The sequence below is a fragment of the Lottia gigantea genome (genome assembly GCF_000327385.1).
Source record: "Lottia gigantea unplaced genomic scaffold LOTGIsca_8, whole genome shotgun sequence".
NCBI lineage: Eukaryota > Metazoa > Mollusca > Gastropoda > Lottiidae > Lottia > Lottia gigantea.
The window spans coordinates 2581721-2602463 of record NW_008710662.1 but is presented as its reverse complement, the minus strand read 5'-3'; the positions used below and the strand labels follow the sequence as shown (position 1 = coordinate 2602463).

Here is a 20743-nt window from a genome sequence, read left to right as displayed (position 1 = left end):
ATTAAGTTCTTTCGATTGCTATCAATATTAGACAAGTCTAGATCATTAACATTTTTCGTAAGAAAAACTTTTATATCCGTTGGATTGAAAGATGGATTCTTTGATTTAATGAAGTTTTCTATGATATCTTTTATTTCCACTTCTTCTTCGTTTTCTTCGTAATATTGAAATATGTCTTGAACGTCTTTCTTTGGTAAATATTCCAAAGCTTTGAGGAATTGATAATACGATTGCTCTGGTGTTGTTGTGTAGATATACAGAGAATCGAAATCTAAAAGGTTTGGTGTTGTCAACATGTTAAAAGTGAGATGAGTTTTCCCAGAACCTGAACTACCGCAAATACACATGAGCATTGGGTTACTAGGAAATATGTCCGAATGTTTGAATTTCTTGCCCATTTTTATCTATTACATTTTCGTACCAAAAATCACCCCGTTGCCTTTATACTTTGAAAGGAAGATTCCCTCGCCCGAACGTATGTTTTTAAAAAATAGGGCGTTGCCCTTGTGTTTGACCTTCATTTCTCCGGTGTCGATTTTATCTATTAATTTGCTTAATCCCTCTTTAACGGTTTTCTTGGTTTCTTCGCCAAATCTTTGTCCGAATTCTTTAACCGTCCCTAATATATCTCCTACTCCCGAACCTCCTCGTGCTTCTCTTTCCATTGCCAAATTGTGTCTACGTGCTTCGGCGTTTGCAGCGGCTTCAGCTTTCTTATCGTTGACAGCTTTGGCTATCCCAGCAGCTCCACCAGCAGTTGCACCGGCTGCAGCTAAACCAGCAAAGATTAAAGGTAAGAAAGGTAAAAATCCACCTTTTTTAGTTAAATTCTCATCAATTCTTTCCAAGTCTCGTCTCTGACTTTGCAATGTTTGTATTTATCGATAATCTTTTGGGTTATATGCACTTTTTTACCGTTGTAAGTTATTAGAGTCGGTGAATTCGTTTCCATAGCTTCTATTATTTTCATAACTAAAGTTTCTGGTTTCATTTTTTAAAGGGTGTTTTTTTATTCAATTCTTATCATTCTTCTATCTGATATTTTAATCAAATGTTTTGCTTCTTCCAGCAATAAACAGTAGGCGGTCACATCTCGATGTTTTATCGATGTGAATATTTATGTTTACCCCTGTTTTGAAAAGATCTTCTTGATGAGCTGAAAGATCGAAACAGAAGATTGGATGATTAAGGGCAAAATCTACATACTCGAATTGAGGTAGATTACCGAATAATTCACACATGTTTTTGTAATTTTTATACAATTCATTATAATCCTTTGTGGTTGGATTAATTGTTAAAGGTTGGTTAGGATAATTTTCGTTGTTCAATCTTACTTGAACTTTATGGATTAAAGGATCTTGAGTTTGGTTCATTGCCACTCTGAAAATGATGTTGTTGTTTATCTGAGAGTCTGGCAAGTTTTTGAAACCAACTATTAGATATCTCGCTGGTTTGACGCTGTTTGTAATTGGCCACGTGGTGGATTCTCCCGTAATCGTCATGCTACCTATTGTGTTCCGCCGAAGAAATGCTATTTCAATATCTTTAGTTAATGAGTTGAATATTCTCGTTTCTACTTCAATTGATGGTGTTATTACGGGTATGTAAAGTTGGAGATTCGTTATTTTTAATTTTGCATCTAAACCATTCTCTCCAAAGAATATCTTATCGTTGTTGATTTCTCTTTGTAGATGAATTTTATATGGTAAGCCTATGGAAACTTTTCTATGTTCCAACAGACCGAATAAAGGATATAATTTCCAATTTACGTAATTACCCCACCTATTATTCTCAACAACATTATTATACTGAAGTACTCGTTTTTCGAATCCATGATTAATTGCTCGTCCTACTCTTTCTATCGTGTTTCGAGCAACAAATCTCACTCTAGCTAAATCGGCGTCATTTGCAAGATTTCTTACCGGTTCTTTTAAAACATTTCCATCACCAACATCGGGTATCCAGCCTGAAACTGAATCGAAATCTTTAGGATATAAAACTGTTTTCAACATTGTGTCGAATTTCCCAGGGTGTTTGATGGTTTCTATCGGATTTGAACCAGCTTCCAAAACCATCTCGCTAAATAAAGATGGAAAGAAGTTGTTTTCTAATGTTGTGTTGGTTTGTGGAACTTGATTCTGAGTGGCTTCTTTAATTTTGAAATCGCATCTGAAATAAGCATCGGAAAGAAGCAACCAATTCGATAATGAATTTATTTCGAAGGTAATTCTACCACCATCATTCAATTGAGATTTAGAACCAACAGTCGGTGAGATGATAATATAATCCTCTTTCTTCTTGTTGAACGAATATTGAATCGGATCATATAATTGAAAGATTGGATCCAATCTGTAATTTTTGCTTGCCATTTTTTATCCAATGATTTTAACCCCTTTTCCTTGTTTTTCTAGGACTTGTCGTTCTAGTCTCTTGTTTCTTAGTTCTCTTATTAGCTGCAGTTCTTTAAGTTCGTCAGATTTTTTCACTGAACGAATATTGAATCGGATCATATAATTGAAAGATTGGATCCAATCTGTAATTTTTGCTTGCCATTTCTTATCCAATGATTTTAATCCTTTTTCCTTGTCGTTCTAGTCTCTTGTTTCTTAGTTCTCTTATTAGCTGTAGTTCTTTAAGTTCGTCAGATTTTTTCACTGCATCGCTTATATTTACTCCTGAGGAAAAGGGTTTAAAATCATTGGATCCAATCTGTAATTTTTGCTTGCCATTTTTTATCCAATGATTTTAAACCCTTTTCCTTGTTTTTCTAGGGCTTGTCGTTCTAGTCTCTTGTTTCTTAGTTCTCTTATTAGCTGCAGTTCTTTAAGTTCGTCAGATTTTTTCACTGCATCGCTTATATTTACTCCTGCTTTTGCCACAGATCCAAGAGTTTGCGCTTCTGAGGAAATGAGGGATTTGTTGTTTGAGACAAAATTGGCCACTTTGGGGATGAGAGATGTTAGCGCAGAGAAGAAACCGTCTCCTTCGAATTTTTTTTTTCGTGTTTTAAAATTAAGACATTTTTAATGCGGTTATTTTTTACTGTATTATTATAGTGATTCTTGTCTGTTATAGTACATTTTTAACAGTTTCGGGAGTCTGTTATAATACATTTTAACAGTTGTGTCTTTTCGGATATGACGCATTGAAAAAGCTGCGCATGCGCAGAAGTGAAATGCGTCATATCCGAAAAGACATACTACTTCTACCCTCCCAGACTCTGTGATTCGTTTGGCTAATTACCTGTTCAAAACCTTTTAATTGTGCTTCTTTACCACATCTTATCATATCTTTATATACTACTTGCTTTATATCCTGGTAAAAACAATACATGTAATCATGTTTTGTATTTTTCAACAGCATCAAAATCTATGTCAATATGGATTGCAGAAATATCCAGTGTCCCATACAAAAAATTACTCATGAAAATTATTGAAAGCATTGAGACAAGTGGTATACTTATTACTTTGATATGAACCCACTATTTTGGTTCAATTGCCTTTATAGTAATGTTCATGTGCTTTTGAATTGGTGTGTTTGTTATATTGTATATTGATTATTATGTGGTTTTGATCACTTCCAGTAACCATTAGCAACAATTGAGTATAACAAGATGTTACGGTAGTTCTGTATATTAAGTTTGTTATCCATCTGTCATAAATTTACCTCATCTGTAATATTATTATTATTATTATTGGACCATTGAGACATATATTCTTCATCTAATACAACCACAGCCATAACACAACTCTACAAATTATATAGAAACCATTTGTCATACTAATTATATTTTTGGTTTATTATTGGAGGAAATATTAAAGATAGGCCTAAGCATAATGGTCCACGTCCTCGTCGTCATGATAAAACGTGCAATTTCATTAAATTTCATGAAACCTGGCTCAAAACGTAAGGTGATCGGACACACTTACACTCATGTTCGAAATAGTAAGGAGCAACACTAACTTCAAAACATCATCATAAACTGTATTTTTTGAATTGATTTTGTACCAAGTTTCATCCAGACATGCTCACTATAGAGTATTTACAAGTAAATATCAATGTACAAACATACAGAAGGTCAACTGAACAGAAGAGCGAAATACATGGGAGCGGAAATTTTGATTCGATTTAATAACAACAAGAAAGTATAACCAAATTTAGTTCAGTGTCATCTGAAATTTGAACAATATAAACATCTAATTTCAAACAAAACGTACCTTTAAACTGTTTCCATCCACAAACAATTGAGCAACAAATGGACTTCTTTGATAAATATTTTCTATTTTTTCAGCAGCAATATATTCTCCCTATATAATATACAAGATGTAAATTTTATCTTGCAAATAAAAATAATCCCTTGTGCGGTTTAATATGAAGCAAACGAAACATTCTTAGTGATTCTTATAAAATAGCAGTTAGAAAGCTTAAAGACTTAATTTAAATTTTTAAACCTGGCCGAAATGAGTTTTTGTTCATCAGTGGATTTACTTGTTGTCAACACTATACGATAGTAAATCCATAAAACTAAGTAATAATCCATAAAACTAAGTAATTTCGATACATACTTAGAGGCGTTTTTAATAAATTTTTAATTCAATGGATATATCTGGTATAATATACAGATTATACTCTTTAGTCATGGCACCTGGTAAGTCCAATTTACTGTGTAATAGTATCATGAAAATATTTTTATTGCCCAAAAAAGAATATAATTATACTATTAGATAATAAAGGACACATTTGTAAATTTTACCTGAGCTAATTTGAATATATTTTTTTTTCTATCAACTATTTTCAGGCAACCATTCTACAAAAAAGTAATATCATTTAAAGAGCTCTGTAAGCCTATGTCAATATTTTTAACGTTTTTCTATACTTTTTAAGAGAATTGGAATGTCAGCCTAAATAAAGAACTGCTAGAATGATGTAAAATATAAAAATGTGCACACATAAATTGTTCTTCAAAATTTGTTTTGTTTAGCGCACAATTTTCAGGAAAACAATTTTTTGGTGAAATTTCTTGGAGAAAAATGTGTTTCTTTTCAACGTTAACAAACAAATTATATTTTTACGGAGAAAACAAGACCCTTACTGACCGGTAACCATGTACCAATATCACCAGTATGGACCCAACCATCTTTATCTATAGTATCAGCTGTTTTCTCTGGGTTTTTATAATAACCTTGAAACATATGGTGACCTTTGAACAGTATCTAAAAAATTCAAAATAAACATATTGAACAGATTCGGGTACTTTGTAGGTCTAATGGCAAGTTATTATTCTTATTTAATATGTGGATTTTAATACTGTACATAGGTTTCGTTTTTTATGCTCTGATATTCATTTCAAGATTAAAACACATTCTGGCAAAATAATTTCGACTTTACACAGGCTAATTTTGACCAAATACTTTCAAATTGGTTAAATATGCCATTAACACAAACCTCACCACTTCCTTTCGCAGCATAATAATCCATTTCTGGTACATCAACCAGTTTAATTTTAGTACATTTTAGTGGTCCACCAACATGCCCTAAAAACAACAGCCACCATTAAATATACATATACAAAGCATTGCCTTTTAGACAGAGGTTATTTCAGTAGCTGATAGTTGATATTGCTCTTGAAAAAAAAAACGGATGGAGCCGCGGTGGCTCAGTGAATTAGACGGTTGCTCGCTAACCTGAAGGTCCATGGTTCAATCCCCGCATAGGTCGAGATAATACCTTCGGATTTTTCAACCCGATTTCCTCCTGTCAGTGATGCAGGTAAGAGGGGCTGACATGGAAAAGCGTCTAGTCGTTCGGATGGGACAATAAACCGAGGCCCCATGTGCTACAGGCTGTGCACATTAAAGATCCATAAACAGTTGGAAATCGAAAAAGAGCAGGCTAATGCCGCTGTCCTGGCAAAATTTCCCTCATGGCACCCTGCATGGCGTTGCCCGTCTTCATTAGCCGACAAGGTGCAGAAAAGTAGGACGTAAAACTCCATTCATTTCATTTTGAAAAAACGGATAAAAACTTGCGATATGGTATCCTCTTCACATAAGACTAAATTCATGGAAGGGATCATTACAAAAAAATGTGAAACATAAGCACAAATGTGTTCAATTGTTTGTGGGGTATAAAATGTGATTTATAATTGAAAACAAATAATTGGGGTAAAAAAAATATATCTGGCACTGAGCTTGTTTAAGTCCAGGTTAACTAAAATCTAAACATTTCCTACCTGGAACTGTTTCTCCAGGAATATTGCATGCTATTCCTGAGGATGCTTCTGTTTGACCATAACTTTCAATAACCTATATTATTCATAATTACACAATGATGATCAGTTTGTATCACTACGAGAATAAATTATATCTATTTCCAAGGGTTATTAATATCTCTTATTAATATGTTTGTAATACATAATGCACATATATATCAAATTAAAGGGATTGTAAAGAGGTTTTTAAAACCATGTAAGGGTGTCGGGGACACTGAAAGCACCAATTTCAAGTAAGTCTATGGTTGTTGGAATGCTACTTTAAAAAAGCCAATTATGGCGTCGGCCTATTGCAAAGGCCATTAGTTATTTTGCGATAGTGACGTCATAAAATGTTTAACACGAAATTAGAATCGTGCAAATCGATGCTATCAGTAAAAAGTTAAGAAAACCTATTTGCAATCCCTTTAATAATATCCTCGAAATGAAAACAATCTAAACTTTAACAGTATATTTTCTAATGATAAGCGATCTATTGACAACGGATTTTGATTGTGAAATGTGATACAGATAGCTGCAATAATGTCTATCAGCTGGTAAAAATTGATATTTTGACAAACATATCCCTTAACAAATAAAATTGTGTTAGCATGGAAATCTACGTACGATACATCCAAAAGCACATCTTGCAAAATTTAACACTTCTTCTGATAATGGTGCTGAACCAGTCATAATCATTTTAATTCTACCACCTAGTAAATTCTGTATCTTATTGAATAATATCTTGTCCCAAATACTATTTCTTCTTATTATACCACTGTAAATACAGAACAATACTTGTTATATACCATTTCTTCTAATTATACTACTGTAAATACAGAACAATACTAATAATACTAGTTATATACTATTTCTTCTCATTATACCACTGTAAATACAGAACAATACTAATAATACTAGTTATATACTATTTCTTCTCAATTTCCCACTGTAAATACAGAACAATACTAATAATACTAGTTATATACTATTTCTTCTCATTATACCACTGTAAATACACAATAATACTAATAATACTAGTTATATACTATTTCTTCTCAATTTCCCACTGTAAATACAGAACAATACTAATAATACTAGTTATATACTATTTCTTCTCATTATACCACTGTAAATACACAATAATACTAATAATACTAGTTAGTTATATACTATTTCTTCTCATTATACCACTGTAAATACAAAACACTACTAAAAATACTAGTCATATACTATTTCTTCTTATTATACCACTTTAAATACAGAAGAATACAAATAATACTAGTTATATACTATTTCTTCTCATTATACCACTGTAAATACAGAACAATACTAAAAATACTAGTTATATACTATTCTTCTTATTATACCACTGTAAATACAGAAAAATAGTAAAAATACTAGTTATATACTATTTCTTCTTATTATACCACTGTTAATACAGAATAATACTAATAATACTAGACTTATCTATTGCTCTGTGACCTAGGCCAGTGCTTTCATTGAGACTCGTCTCAATACACCCTAACACTACTAATAATACTAGTTATATACTATTTTTTCTTATTATACCACTGTAAATACAGAACAATACTAAAAATACTAGTTATATACTATTTCTTCTTATTATACTACTGTAAATACAGAACAATACTAATAATACTAGTTATATACTATTTCTTCTTATTATACCACTGTAAATACAGAACAATACTAATAATACTAGTTATATACTATTTCTTCTCATTATACCACTGTAAATACAAAACAATACTAAAAATACTAGTTATATACTATTTCTTCTCATTATACCACTGTAAATACAGAACAATACTAATAATACTAGTTATATACTATTTCTTCTCATTATACCACTGTAAATACAGAACAATACTAATAATACTAGTTATATACTATTTCTTCTTATTATACCACTGTAAATACAGAACACTACTAATAATACTAGTTATATACTATTTCTTCTCATTATACCACTGTAAATACAGAACACTACTAATAATACTAGTTATATACTATTTCTTCTCATTATACCACTGTAAATACAGAACAATACTAATAATACTAGTTATATACTATTTCTTCTTATTATACCACTGTAAATACAGAACACTACTAATAATACTAGTTATATACTATTTCTTCTCATTATACCACTGTAAATACAGAACAATACTAAAAATACTAGTTATATACTATTTCTTCTCATTATACCACTGTAAATACAGAACACTACTAATAATACTAGTTATATACTATTTCTTCTCATTATACCACTGTAAATACAGAACAATACTAATAATACTAGTTATATACTATTTCTTCTTATTATACTACTGTTAATACAGAACAATACTAATAATACTAGTTATATACTATTTCTTCTCATTATACCACTGTAAATACAAAACAATACTAATAATACTAGTTATATACTATTTCTTCTCATTATACCACTGTAAATACAGAATAATACTAATAATACTAGTTATATACTATTTCTTCTTCTTGTATCACTGTAAATAGAAAACAACACTAATAATACTAGTTATATACTATTTCTTCTTCTTGTATCACTGTAAATACAGAACAACACTAATAGTACTAGTTATATACTATTTCTTCTTATTATATCACTGTAAATACAGAACAATACTAATAATACTAGTTATACACTATTTCTTCTCATTATACCACTGTAAATACAGAACACTACTAATAATACTAGTTATATACTATTTCTTCTCAATTTCCCACTGTAAATACAGAACAATACTAATAATACTAGTTATATACTATTTCTTCTCATTATACCACTGTAAATACAGAACACTACTAATAATACTAGTTATATACTATTTCTTCTTATTATATCACTGTAAATACAGAACAATACTAATAATACTAGTTATATACTATTTCTTCTTATTATACCACTGTAAATACAGAACAATACTAATAATACTAGTTATATACTATTTCTTCTCAATTTCCCACTGTAAATACAGAACAATACTAATAATACTAGTTATACACTATTTCTTCTCATTATACCACTGTAAATACAGAACAATACTAATAATACTAGTTAGTTATATACTATTCTTTGTTATTATATCACTGTAAAAAAAATGAAGTGAATGGAATTTTACGTCCTACTTTTCTGCACCTTGTGGGCTAATGAAGACGGGCGACGCCATGCAGGGTGCAATGAGGGAAATTTTGCCGGACAATGGCATTATCCCGCTCTTTTTATATCTTATTGCTGTAAATATTGCAACTAGTTTGCGCATTTTACATTGAATACTTGGTAAAGATGTATTCTTGAAATTACAAAGCTCACCTTTGAATTTCCTTTGACTTTGCTTGTAAACCCCAGTTTAATAAACATGATTTCAGTTTACTATTGTTTAGTTCATTTATAACCTTAAATATAGATAACATTTAATAAATGACCGATAGACACAAATAAAACTTTATAAACGTTGGCATGAAAAGCGTTGATTACGCCCACATGACAGCCTACTTAAAACTAAATTAATGTAACGTTATTAGCGTGTTTTCCTGATTATAGCGAATATCTAGACTTGTCGGAGAGGCGGTGGATTCGGAGGATGTCGGAGAAACCAAGACACCGAAGTAGGGTCTAATTTTAACTATACTGGATTGTGTTCATTTTGGTGAGAATTAAAATCAGAATGATACATACTAGACTACCCCATAGCCTACCTATACCATAACAGTTACTTCTGACAATTTTAGACTAGCGTAGAGACAGAAAATCTTGATGCTCCTGTTATATTGGAATTTTGCAATACACAAAATTCGAGGAAATTTAAATTTAGGCCCTTTTATCTTTAAACCATCCTATACAGATCTAGGACTATCTTGAGATTTAACCGTTTATCATTTTTGTCTGTGAAATATTACATAATATATTATATATTTATACCAAACTTGACTGCCACGAGGACTAGTGTTCCTTTAGCAATGGTACGATGATAATGATAAATGTGTATAATCATCGTACCGTTGCTAAAGGAACGTGATAAAATGAAGAAATTGGTACGATTCTGCGAAATATGAATCCAAGATTTCAATGGTAGGGCATATCGCATAGACCAAGTTGAATTTAAAAAGAAATAACATGGTGCTATCTAAACGCATACGATAAATATTATCACAAAATTTCATTTTGAAAAATGACAAAAATTATTTATTATTTCGTTTGATCATACATAATAAGAACATTCCAATTTCTTATTGCAGCAAACGTTTTCCAACTCCAAATTTGGGCCGACATCTGGAGACACTAGTCTATTTTCTATTGTTACCAAGTACTCATTTACAATACCCAAAATGTTAATCTTATAGTAAGTACTTATAGGTAACAATAGACCTGTCCAGATAATTCTAGAGTAAAGTAAATGGTACTATACCCTTTTGTTCCATTACGACCCCAGGAGGTAATAGCATTAGCGGTGACATCTTTGTCTCCAGTCCAGGCAACTTTTTACAACATACAACAAGACTACATGCTGTATTGGGTCAAACAATCAATCCCAATAGGTTGACATTGTAAAATAGGCCTACACATACTTATTATATAACATCTCTTTGGTAAGGGCCCTTTAAAATGCCTTACCTTTTGGTGAATTCTATTTAATAATCGAGGTACTGTAGGGAAAATAGTTGGTCTCAATGCTTGTAAATCATCAGTTAATAGCTTGTTATCACCTTGATAAAACCCTATTTGTGCCCCATTCATGAACATTAATAACTGAATTGCAAAGAAGATTTCTTGATTATTTAGACAATCATAATTAGTGGTCCTAGTATACCACAAATCAAATTATAATACAATGTCTAGGTAATGCCACAAAGATGTAAAAGATGACCCAATTACTTGGATTGATGTCATCTCCAAGGGCCAGTTAAATAATATAGTCTTAAATCTTTATCCTGGTTCTTTGAAAATTGTACAATATATCAAACAAATGTATGTGAACAAGAACGGTTTACGAGCAGTTTCAAATACCATGAATTATACTAAATTAGATCGCTTTTAATTATGTTTTGAATTGTCTATGACTTTAAATGGAACATACAACACAATGTCGTATCTGGGGTTGTTTATTATTCTTACCTGCATTCCTCTTTCAAAAATATGACCTAAAGGAAGGTATGATAGATGAACATCATTTGGAGTCATTTCCACATTTGGCTGCAACATACATGAAAATATAAATGATATCTTAAAGCCGAAAGTTTGTTAAATTTCGAGAAATATCATGCGATCTTAACCCTTCCCATGCGTAATTTTATTACGCTCTGAAAGCAATGAATCTGTTCATTAATCGGGGAAAAAATTGGATCTTCCGTCTTCATTACTCAACGTTCTGTTCGGAATTAATAATTGCTATTTCTAAAAATAATTTTCATGCGATCTTAGTAGAATAGTAATAAAAAAAGATGATTTCATTTCAAATACAACATGTTTTGTGGTAACAACCCATATTGTGGTAAATGTGATAATTTTGCTGAAAACCCATAATGTGGTAATAACTCCTTTTGTGGTAAATGTGATTTATTGTTTACAGGCACTATTGCGGTAATTGGGGTAACACTTTTTATACGATTTCCTCTCACTGTAGGGAATTCTTGATCGGACAAAAAACGCAATCACAGTTAAATGATAATGATAAAAAATTAGCATTCGGCTCAATAAATATCATTACCTTAACATGAGCTATTATAGCAGATATATTGGAAACTAAATTTTTATGTGTTAACATAACACCCTTAGGATCACCTAAAATTACAAAACACATATAATATATAAAATCTGAAGATCATATAGCGTGAAACTCCGATTAACTGTTTTAACTGACAATAAATATGTATATGTAAAATAAAATGACTGTATGTTACCTGTCGTACCACTAGTATAACATATAGTAGCTAAATCATCGGGTTTAGGTAACTATAATGAAGAATACAAAATATTTTCAGTTGTATAGTGTTGTTGTATTAAAATTTAAAAATTTTCCTCGGATATACTACACTAAAACAACGTCCAGTGCTTGTGATAGACATTTTGTTCTGAGCGACGCATCCACACATCCTACTTGCTCTACCAGAATCCCCTGCAGGAAATCAAATTGTTTTTAGGGTTTTACGATCTTCCACAGACAATATGTAAAATCAAAATCAAAGAAACAGTTTTTATGAACCTTATTACATGTACATATATTAAAGACTTAGTTTTTCTTCAAATATAACATTTGAATGGTTCACATTAGAATATTAATTCACAAAAAAACTCACCACTGGCTCAACTGGATTGATTTTACCGTTTTCCTGAAATAAAAACCTAACTCCAAGTATTCTCAAATACATAATAATATATATTTATACTTTCAGGATCGTTGATTGATTGCACTACCACCCTACCTCTTAAGAATCTTTCTATTTCGTGATTTTCTTTCTCATATTGTATGTTTCACGGGTATATAAAAAGTTTACCTGTATATCTGTAAATTGATGTAGGTGAATATTCCCTTGTTTAGCCAGCTCTTTAATCTTATCTGTTATTTTTTCTATTACTATCATGTGTTTCAGACATTTTATATTCTTGGTATCTTGTAAGATTAATTCTGCTTTACTACATTTATCACATATCAATGTTGTAATGTTTGCTACAATAAAAAGTAAAAAGATATTTATGAATAGACGTGTGGAGAAAATTTTTCGCCGTCAGATACTTACTCTTATTGATGATGTATTGACAAGCTGGTGAACCTAATAAATACAACTTACTATGAATGATAATATATTGTCAAGCTGATGAACCTAATGTATCATATAATAAATAAAACTTACTATGATTGATAATATATTGACTAGCTGAAGAACCTAATGTATCATATAATGAATAAAACTTACTATGATTGATAATATATTGTCAAGCTGATGAACCTAATGTATCATATAATAAATAAAACTTACTATGATTGATAATATATTGACAAGCTGAAGAACCTAATGTATCATATAATAAATAAAACTTACTATGATTGATAATATATTGACAAGCTGAAGAACCTAATGTATCATATAATAAATAAAACTTACTATGATTGATAATATATTGACAAGCTGAAGAACCTAATGTATCATATAATAAATAAAACTTACTATGATTGATAATATATTGACAAGCTGATGAACCTAATGTATCAAATAATAAAACTTACTATGATTGATAATATATTGACAAGCTGAAGAACCTAATGTATCATATAATAAATAAAACTTACTATGAATGATAATATATTGTCAAGCTGATTTCCTAATGTATCATATAATAAATAAAACTTACTATGATTGATAATATATTGACAAGCTGATGAATCTAATATACTGTGTAATGGAACTGTTACCAATGAATACGCATTGCATCCCTGTTCCGTGATAGTCCACTGAAATAATAACATTATTTGTATCCCCACCCTTTGACGTATCCGTAACCGTGAGCATTTGAAATATATTTCAACATCATTCGAAAAAGCCACCCGTGTACATAACAAACCTATGCCCGTATATACGACACATGGCATTTCACCTTTCTAAATTGCATAATATACCGGGAGTTTAAAACTTCAATAAATACCCTTTCAGAATTACGTTAGTTTTTGTTCATATCTATTTTAGTTTAGGCTTTAGAGGAGAGGGCTCAAAGTTCGAAACACCTTGTATATCTATAATCAAATACTTTTAGATAAGATTGAGTAATGTATGGTTGTAGGGTTGGAACAAACCCTCCACAAGTTAAGAATTCCCTCGTAATTAATATTCGTCATTTTGAGGCAATTTGGAATTAGCTCCACAAATCAAAAGAAAATTACGAACTAAATCCCTTAAAATGATTGCATGAACATTCTCACAAAACTCAATAAAATGGTTTACCTCTTTTCTGTTAGAACTATATATACCAATAAATGTCTCTTGACCGGTTTTTAACCCTAGATTTATTAACCCTGCACCGATATTTAAAGCCTGCTCATATACCTGTAATTTAGAACAGCTACATTTTCAATATTGGTTGAAAATCATATTGTAACACAAAAACGTGACTGTATTCAAAACAGAACAGCATTTATATCATCAATTAACATTATTAATGTTTATCTCCCCTGAAGAACAACAACAATATATATTTCAGGCTCTGACCACGGCTGATGAGAATGGTGTAGAATCAAAAATACAATTCTAATAATACCTGTTTATAAGACAACCATTGATATTCTTTATTAGGACCACTTCTACTTCCAAGACAATTACCATTATCTTAAATAAAGAGTTTCGTCGAATTAACGTATAACATTACTTACATAACAAAAGATCATATCAAAATTACAATGTGTGAGAAAACAAATCTTATTTTGACTGCAAACCAAGCTTAAATTAAATTTGACAGTTGTGGAACTCAGGCTACATAATTTGAATTCGGATAAACAATTTATGACTTCTATTTGCCGCAAATTCTACAATATCTAGTATATTATACAATGTTTTAAATATTTAGTATTCTTTAATGCCAAAATTTGTAAATCATCAACAATCTTGATGGTATGTTTAAAAATAATGCTATTATTCGTGATAAATAAAACAATTACACAGCAAAACCTTATCAAGTGACCTTTTGATATGGAAATGCCACTATCAAAAATGTAGCCTTCTTAAAAATGGGTTCATTTATGAAAATGAAAATGGAAATGCTAATATTTATATGAATAGAAAGTAGAGGTGTTCTGATGACTTGGAAAAATACCAGTTTGTCTCACATGTTCATGAATGAATGACCAATCAAAAAAGGTCAAAAAGTTTGCTTAATTTGACACTAAAAAAATAAGGAAACCCATCTTTAAAGCCTAGGTAGTTTTCGAACTTTTCTATTGTAATTAATTACCTGAGAGACGAATTCCTCTTTGAAAACTTTCATACAATGTTTTACTGTCTTCATATAGATATTCCATTAATTCTGAATCTTTTGTTAAATAAGCAGAGATCCTGACACCAGGCTAAATTAAAGGATCAAAATCACACTCAAAATAACGGAGCCTCTGTAATTAGTTGGTAAAATGTTAACTTCCAATTGATAATCAATTAATTACTATGTGAACTCGGTGGAAAACAGGAAAAGGCGACTACTCTGGAATAATTACCTTGTACAACTTAGGCCAATTCCGTTGAAGAATGGAGGAGGAACCCAAATTTAAAAAGGCGCTTACTAACTGAAAATGACCATGTACAAATTAGGCAAATGTTCTTTCTTAATGGTTTTTATCAGATGATTCTTAATATTTCACAACAATCCACAATCTGACGAACTGCTAAGATACTATAATTTACAACCAGTCCAGATTTCGAATCGTTCTAAAAGTTTTTACGACTGTCACGACCGACCTTCATTATTAAAGACCACGATTTCAATCGTGCCGCGAATTAAAATAGAGGAAAGTTTTCGGTCAGTACACGGGGTTTCACGAGTCCTAACTGAAGTGGCTAAATTAGAAATAAAAGCTAATAAAAAACGAAACGGAAATTTGGTCTAATTTGGTCAGATTAGTCAATTTCTTGACTTTACGACATACTAACCTCTACTTCTCTGGTCTGATTGTTTAAATCTAACGCTAATTTTATAGGTTGTGGTTTTGACGTCATATAGTAAGTAAAAACACCAACTGTTGTAAGTGTAACAGCTGCACCGCTTATCACTGTTGACGCATCAATTTCACTTAATATATTCATAGTATTTTCTAATAAAATAACAAATTTTCATTACAATATTGAAACGTTCATACGTTCTCTGGGAAATTGGTAGGTAAGGATTTGTTGGGCTAAAACAAAGACTAATTAAGACAAAAGGTTACTCGCAAATTATCAATTTTATACTCGACCGAGATCTAATTTCAGACGATCACACGCAGCTTCATCATTAAAATCCGCTGGAACAAATAGAAATTTTAACAAAGTTAGGCCTATAATTCAAAAACGATTTATCAAAAAATGCATCAACTTCAACTCACCTAAGAAACCAACTTACTCGCACTCAGTATGATATTGGAGGGGTTATTTATTTTCCCACATGTATTGGAAATCTTTAATACGACAGTTACTTAAACCATTTATTGTAAATAGAACTTCTGAACAGGTTGTTAACATCTCATCATGCAAACGACTTTCAATTATTTCAAACAGAATGGACAGAATAGAAAGAATCCTGCATAACACAAACGAGATACTCACATTTTATTATCCAAAACGAAGTAAATAACATTAAAACCTGAAAACAAGTGTTTGAAGACAGATAAGAGAAGAATGACATAGTTTGAATTAGGTCTATATTTATAAAATTTGTTTTAGCATATAACCTTCACCTATAAACCTACATGTCTTAGTTTACTACTCTAAATGGCGTAGCCCAGATAGAATAGAACTGCGGAGTAGAATTTTTAAAGTAAATATTTAGGCTACAATGACTTAATATACAGGTTTGGGTATCAGGGGGTGAATAGGGGCGACATCACAATGTTTCTTACCTTAAGGAGGATTCGAACCCACGGAACCAAGCAGACGACGATCCAACTCGCCAACAACTGAGCTATTCCAACTGCCACAATTTCAGGGTGAGGGAAAATCGATACTTATATACTGAATAGAAAAATTTTTGTTTTGGATTTTCTGTCATAAGCGTATACCGATTCGTGTAACGGTAATTGTAAACCTTGGGACAAATAAGATGCCAGTGGGAGCAAGTTGCAAGTGATGCACGTGCAACATGTACTAGGGTTCTATATAAAAGTTACCTGATACCTAATGAGTGCCATCTAATCTCCCAAAAACTTTGAACAAGCAATTGGACGAATAAATACCGGACAACGTACCCAAGAAATTGCCAATGCTTTTAACTGTAGTGTAAGAACCATTGAAAGACATTGGATTTGTTACGACACCAACCAACCAACCAACGGCACTATTGGCCGTCCATACAGTGATTGTCCCCGGTTTACAACATCGTCTGCGGCAATATTTGCATGGCAGTTTCACCACAGGGACACAGACTGCTCGTAAGACCATTGACTACTATGAGCGACCCATCAGTGCTGACACTGTTAGAAATCATACAGGAGTTATCATTAATGTCTTTCCCAGAGACAACATTGGTGGCATCAGCAGTGAAGATGACGTAACTGGTAGGCTAATGGAGGTGGTGGGAAGGAGTTGGTTAACAGCGAATCCCACTGCTCAAATAGCGATCAAGATGACGACTGACCATACTCGAATATCACGTGACTAATCAGCGCGTGCTAACTCAGCAATATAGCCGACGACTAAATCGGTACAGATATATATTGATATCGACTTCCTATTTATAGCCTATTTTCGAGGTGAAAAAACAAAAAATCGGTCAAATCGTAGGCCTAATGGCCGATTGATAAAAATGGCCGAATGAGAATGTCGAAAATGCCGACTGCTTATTTTCAGTAAGATACGACGATAAAAATTATTTGAAAATATAAAGCTGGTTCAATTTTGCGTTTAACTATGTACAATATGTTTTGGAAGTAAATTTTATACATTCTTTTAATAGATCTCGGTATGTTTATAACAGAAATAAATCAGATGAGAATAGGAGAACGTACCATAAAGTGATAAGTACAATGAAACTAAAAAAATCACTAAATATAAATATTCAAAAAAGTCTAGGTTTAAAAGTGTCAAAGTTAGCAAAGCGCAATCCAAAACAATTCTGGTCTTCAAAATCAAAACAATGAAAAGACAAGAACTAACCTTACAATAAACAAATTATTTGATCATTTCAAGGGGAATTTTAGGAAAAGCCCCAACAAATAATGCACATGAAAACTTAAAGCTAGTAAATAGTGACTAATATGATTTGAACGATTTAGATAGTAATATAACCGAGGATGAAAAGCAATTATAAAATTAAAGCGGGGGAAAGTCTTGGTATCGACGGAATTCCACCTGAATTCTTTTTAGATTGTGGAACATTTTTGATACCAATAATATCTAAATTATTTAACTATATATTCGACATTACACAATATCCGAAATCTTGGCTAGAAGGTATTCTCAAACTTTAGAGGAATTAATCTTAGTAGCGTGTTTTCTAAAATATTTTCAAACATAATAGGGTAATACAAATGGGCCGAGACAAATAATAAAATTCCTGAATTTCCACTTGGTTTTCGAAAAGGAAAGAACACTACAGATGCAATTTTTGTTTTACATGGCATCATATCATCGGTACTGAGTCAAAACGAACGGCTATTTTGTGCATCTATTGATCTTAAGAAATGTTTGCTTTTATGTAAATTACAAGAAATAGGTATTGATACGAAAATTGTTAAAATCATCAAATCAATATATTCCAACGTTAAAAAGTACAATAATGAATGCTCAAATATCGAAAAATATATGCACATGGGCTTCTCCATTGATCTTTTTAAAGTCAACACGTATTTGTTATATGCAGATGATACTGTTCTATTTGAAAAATCGAAAGCCATGCTTCAAATACAAAATCTATTCTTACTGTGAGAAATGGAACCTTGAAATCAACCCCGATAAAACAAAAATCATAGTTTTTCAAAAAGGTAGTAACAAGACTGATTATACTTATAAGTTACAGCTGGTAACAAACAAAAGTGGTTTTAAGTTTGCATTATATACATACCGAAACAGGTATCAAGAACTGGGCTTCAAATATCAAAGAATGTTTAGATAACCTAGGATGTTCATATTTATGGAGTAATCAAGATCGGGTTACTCTGGCAGATTTTGCAATTCTAAAGAATCAAATAATTGATCAATTTATACATGTGTGGTTTTCCGAAGCTAACAATTCCAGTAAACTTAAGTTCTATATAAGATAATATGAAACGTTATCACGATACTTAAATATACCAAAAGTTGATCGAATTTGCGAATGTTGTAATTCCAAAATGTTAGAAGATGAATTTCATTTTATTTTGTGTTGCCCGCTATATAGAAAACTGAGATATTAATATTTATCCCGTTGGTGTTGGAGTTGACCTCTTTATTTAAATTTAATAGAATTAGAATAAAAAATACCTATCAAAATATTTATTTTATGCTTGGAAAACAGGTGAACAATATTATAAAAGATAACTTTATTTAATCAAACTAATAAAAATCGATAATTGTATCTAAATCATTTAATCCACTGGATAGTTATTTGTAAATATTGTATAAGAAATGTTTTTGTATTCACTTTTTGTCAATGCTACAGCATTATGTTTTGTACATGCACATGCTAACGCAATAAACTTATCCAAATAAAGAAGTGGAGATGGCGGGTTCACGCGTTAAGACCTGGTCGCGTTTTGATTGATTCCAAGAGATTTTATTCGGATTATGGAGACCTTTTAAATCTGTCAGACTGCAACTTTTTACAATACCTCTTAAAAGGCCTCGTTGTCGACTCCACTATTCTTTTCAAATAAGCCGATGCGTTATCAGACATGATTATAGCCGATAGTAAAATATGCATTGCCGCTTTAATTCAATTCTTTTTTATTATATCTTGCTTGCGCGTATCTGAGTTATTCCATGTTATTTTTAATATGTTTTGCTGTATATTTGAGTTATTCAATGTTATTTCTATTATGACAAGCTGTATATTTGAGTAATTCAATGTTTTTTCTATTACAAGCTGTATATTTTAGTTATTCAATGTTATTTCTATTACGACAAGCTGTATATTTGAGTTATTCAATGTTATTTCTATTACGACAAGCTGTATATTTGAGTAATTCAATGTTATTTCTATTATGACAAGCTGTATATTTGAGTTATTCAATGTTATTTCTATTATGACAAGCTGTATATTTGAGTTATTCAATGTTATTTCTATTACGACAAGCTGTATATTTGAGTTATTCAATGTTATTTCTATTATGACAAGCTGTATATTTGAGTTATTCAATGTTATTTCTATTATGACAAGCTGTATATTTGAGTTATTCCATGTTATTTCTATTATGACAAGCTGTATATTTGAGTTACTCAATGTTATTTATATTATGACAAGCTGTATATTTGAGTAATTCAATGTTATTTCTATTACAAGCTGTATATTTTAGTTATTCAATGTTATTTCTATTACGACAAGCTGTATATTTGAGTTATTCAATGTTATTTCTATTATGACAAGCTGTATATTTGAGTTATTCAATGTTATATCTATTATGACAAGCTGTATATTTGAGTAATTCAATGTCATTTCTATTATGACAAGCTGTATATTTGAGTAATTCAATGTTATTTCTATTACAAGCTGTATATTTTAGTTATTCAATGTTATTTCTATTATGACAAGCTGTATATTTGAGTTATTCCATGTTATTTCTATTATGACAAGCTGTA

The 20743-nt window shown here is 31.1% G+C and overlaps 2 protein-coding genes across 2 annotated transcripts; both read right to left on the bottom strand.

Annotated features, from left to right (window-relative positions):
• Positions 1–407: 407 nt before the first annotated feature.
• Positions 408–2369, bottom strand: LOTGIDRAFT_155420 (hypothetical protein; the record flags this gene model as incomplete). Its single annotated transcript, XM_009066977.1, has 2 exons — positions 408–857; positions 1128–2369. The coding sequence occupies 2 exons, from the start codon at positions 2367–2369 to the stop codon at positions 408–410; spliced, it is 1692 nt and encodes a 563-aa protein (XP_009065225.1).
• An 811-nt stretch (positions 2370–3180) lies between these two features.
• LOTGIDRAFT_211044 (hypothetical protein) lies at positions 3181–16608 on the bottom strand (the record flags this gene model as incomplete). Its single annotated transcript, XM_009066976.1, has 20 exons — positions 16580–16608; positions 15929–16089; positions 15240–15351; positions 14550–14617; positions 14237–14338; positions 13650–13749; positions 12794–12966; positions 12596–12628; positions 12200–12251; positions 12007–12080; positions 11415–11492; positions 10844–11048; positions 6878–7047; positions 6233–6305; positions 5440–5534; positions 5097–5213; positions 4754–4807; positions 4218–4307; positions 3667–3750; positions 3181–3315 (listed from the first exon to the last, which is right to left on the bottom strand). The coding sequence occupies exons 2-20, from the start codon at positions 16079–16081 to the stop codon at positions 3181–3183; spliced, it is 1968 nt and encodes a 655-aa protein (XP_009065224.1). The 5' UTR covers positions 16082–16089; positions 16580–16608.
• Between the last annotated feature and the right edge of the window lie 4135 nt (positions 16609–20743).